Source organism: Melanostigma gelatinosum (assembly GCF_949748355.1).
Source record: "Melanostigma gelatinosum genome assembly, chromosome: 13".
In the NCBI taxonomy this organism is placed as follows: Eukaryota; Metazoa; Chordata; class Actinopteri; order Perciformes; family Zoarcidae; genus Melanostigma; species Melanostigma gelatinosum.
This window is the reverse complement of record NC_136646.1, coordinates 25,693,435-25,696,682: the sequence shown is the minus strand read 5'-3', so window position 1 is coordinate 25,696,682 and position 3,248 is coordinate 25,693,435. Positions and strand designations below refer to the sequence as shown.

The following is a 3,248-nucleotide window of genomic DNA, read 5'->3' as shown; positions in this document are numbered from 1 at the left end:
GAGAGAGAGAGAGAGAGAGAGAGACAGACAGACAGACAGACAGACAGACAGACAGACAGAGACTCACCATGCTGAGCTGAGACTGCAGCTCGATCTCCAGGCCCTGCAGAGTCCGCTTCAGGTCCGTGAGCTCTGATTTGGACGTCTGGATGACTTCGGTGCTGATAGCGACTTCCTGGCTCAGTGCTTCTGACTGCGTAGGGAGAGGACACAAAGCACCGAGCGTGTCACCACCCGTCCATCCCATAATATCTGCCGAGATGTTTCCACTGACGAGGCGGCTCAGGTCTTACCTTGGTCTTGAACCAGCCGTCCAGCTCTTTGGCGCTCTTGATGGCGTTGGCCTCGTACTCTTCCCGGACATCGGCGATGACCTTGGAGAGGTCCTGCTGAGTACCGCCGTCCACCTCCACGTTCACCTGGCCGCTCATCTGGTCGCGCATGGACAGCAGCTCCTCCTCGTGGTTCTTCTTGAGGAAGATCAGCTCCTCCTTCAGGCCCTCGATCTGCATCTCCAGGTCGGTCCGGCTCAGGGTCAGCTCGTCCAGGACCCTCCTCAGACCGGCGATGTCGGCCTCCACCGACTGACGCATGGCCAGCTCGTTCTCGTACCTGCGGCAGGATCGAAACAGAGGGTTCAGTTCCTGAGCGACCAAAAGGAAACTTTAGATTTCATGAATGTGTTCACTGACTTGAGCCTGAAGTCGTCAGTGGCCAGCTTGGCGTTGTCGATGGACAGGTAGATGCCGCCGTTGATTTTGGTGGCACCCTGGATCTGGGAGATAAAAAAGGTTCTCTTTTAAAGTTGTCATGACGGGAAACTATCTGATCATGTAAATGTCTCGCTTTCACTTTCAGACTTTTTTTACAGAAAGAAATGTAATTTGAACTCAACTTAAAGAGTTCACACAATAAGAGAAAAGGTCGGCTGTCATTTGTTGCGTCTCGTTACACTAATTGCATGATGTCACACCCTGTGTACTTGTACTACTACTACTAGTACTAGTAGTACCACTTCAACTGTATCACGAGACGGTTAACAGCTTTAAAGCTGATTTTGGTTTCTGAGTCAGATTCAAGTTGAATCCCAGTGTTCATGTTTCACTTCCCACTGGATGACAACGTGCAGCACTTCCTGTTGTGGGGTCACATGACCCCGCCAGGTGAAGCCTACCTTTTGCTGCAGCTCTGCGATGGTGACGTAGTAGGCACTGTAGTCTCTGGAGGACGGCGACGTCTTGCTCTCCAGGAACTGCCTGATCTTCAGCTCCAGCTCCCCGTTGGCCATCTCCAGCTTGCGGACCTTGTCCAGGTAGGTGGCCAGCCGGTCGTTCAGGTTCTGCATGGTGGCCTTCTCGCTGACGGAGATGTCGATGCCGCCGCCGCCGCCGCCACCGCCACCAGCGCCGAAGCCAAACCCAGAACCTCCACCAGAGCTGAAGCCGTAGCTGCTGCCGCCGCCGCTGTAGCCGCCGCCGCCGCCGCTGTAGCCGCCGCCGCCGCCGTAGCCGCCGCCGCCGCCGCTGCCATACTGAGAGGAGCTGCTGGAGATCTTAACGGAGGAGCCTCCTGCTCCACCGTACATGGAGCTGCTGGACGCTCGACCTCCCATTGAGCCGCTGTACATTCCACCTCCCATGGAGCTCCTGGTGTTGAACATGTTGAGTGTTGATGAGGAGGATCACTGTCTGCTTCAGCCAGAGAGAAGAGAGAGTGAGGAGGGAAGAGAGAGGCTCATTTTATTTATGCTGTTGGAGGAGGGGAGGAGGAGGGGAGGAGGAGGAGGAGGAGGGGAGGGGGAGGGGGAGGGGAAGGGAGGCACCTTTTCTTTTTTAATTCAGCTGAAAGGTTACCAGGTGTGTTAGAGTCCTCCCATCACCTGCTACATGCCGAGCTGCAGGGCGAGTCCTGACACGTTGATCTTTAAGCTCAACCATCAACCTCAAATCTGTTCTGAACGATTGAACGAGTTTTCTTGACACATTGTTGGCAGCAGAGAAACAGGACTGACTGGTTAGTTTCAGCACAAAGACTGAGAGCAACGGAACAAACATGGTGCTGCTGTTGCTCTTCACACAGTTTATTGCACTGAAAGTGTTTTAATGGAACAAGAACAAACTAAATCATCACCAGGTTCAAGCTTTACCGAGAAGATGCAGCTTCGGAAGACTTCTTGTAATGTTACTTCATTATCTTTAATTATTCATTTAAAAAAATGCCAATAATAATCATAATGATAAAATAATGACAAAAATAATTAAAATAATATTAATAATAAATTGAATTCACAGAATGAGGTGGATAAATAATATAAATAAAGAACAATGAAGAATAAATCAATAGCAATTTGGATTATTTTGTTATAAACTGCAGAATTAGATATTAAAAGGTTTCATACAACTAAAAGACATTTTGATCCTCAGCTGATGTACATATGTGAAATAATGTGTGTTGAACTTCTCTGATATGAAACAGGTCAGTAAACGCCCCTCTGGTCTTAAGATGGTCTATGAACCCAGAACAAACATATTTATTATTTAACTGTGATTTATTTGCAATAAACTGATCAAAATGATGCAGAAACGACTCGATAACAATGCAGATCTGTAAAGAATGTGAGTTCACGTTCTGTCAGTTCTGTGTAAGACGACAAGCAAACTACTTTAAAAACATTTGTTTTCTGGATGAAGCTCGGATCGATCGGTGTTATGCTAAGCTAACATTGGAGCTGCTCCATCAACACTCAAAATAACCTCACCTCGGCGTAAATACAGCCTACAGCGTGGTTATTATTGATATACATTTATATGTAGAGTTTCTTCTATATTCCGGTTCACATCAAGAACCAGTGAACCCTGTCATCCTGTAGCGACTGCTAACACAAACGAGCTAACGGCGCTACTGGAGGTCATGTAGCTAACGGCTAATGAATGCAGCAGGCCGCTGGTTCTCCATTCTGTTCTGTTAGCGATGTTCCTGAACGTCTGCTGATGAAACGAAGCTCCAGAGCTGCTGAATTCAATCAGCTCCTTTCAGAGTGAAACGCTTTAAGCTGCAGAGAAACTCCTCAGTTTTGCAGAAATGCACCTTGGGAGTTCTAGTCAACTTCTCCCCCAAAATATTCATGTAGACAAACTTTTAATTCAGTAGTTTGACTTCCACTATTGCAAGTTATTACAAACTGGGCAGATGCATGAGTAGATTCTCTGCAGTTGATGAGGAACGGCTGTCGGCGGGCGTGACCGCTG

General features: G+C 48.2%; 1 protein-coding gene across 1 annotated transcript in view; it reads right to left on the bottom strand.

Annotated features, from left to right (window-relative positions):
- LOC306787157 (keratin, type I cytoskeletal 13-like) overlaps window positions 1-1,702 on the bottom strand; it is a 2,754-nt gene extending 1,052 nt beyond the window's left edge. Inside the window, exons 1-4 of the mRNA XM_079282223.1 lie at window positions 1,175-1,702; window positions 693-775; window positions 294-612; window positions 68-193 (exon numbers count right to left, since the gene is read on the bottom strand). Of these exons, the coding sequence (XP_079138349.1) occupies window positions 68-193; window positions 294-612; window positions 693-775; window positions 1,175-1,660 (1,014 nt within the window). The 5' untranslated portion in view covers window positions 1,661-1,702. The remainder of the gene's footprint in view (window positions 1-67; window positions 194-293; window positions 613-692; window positions 776-1,174) is intronic.
- Window positions 1,703-3,248: the final 1,546 nt, after the last annotated feature.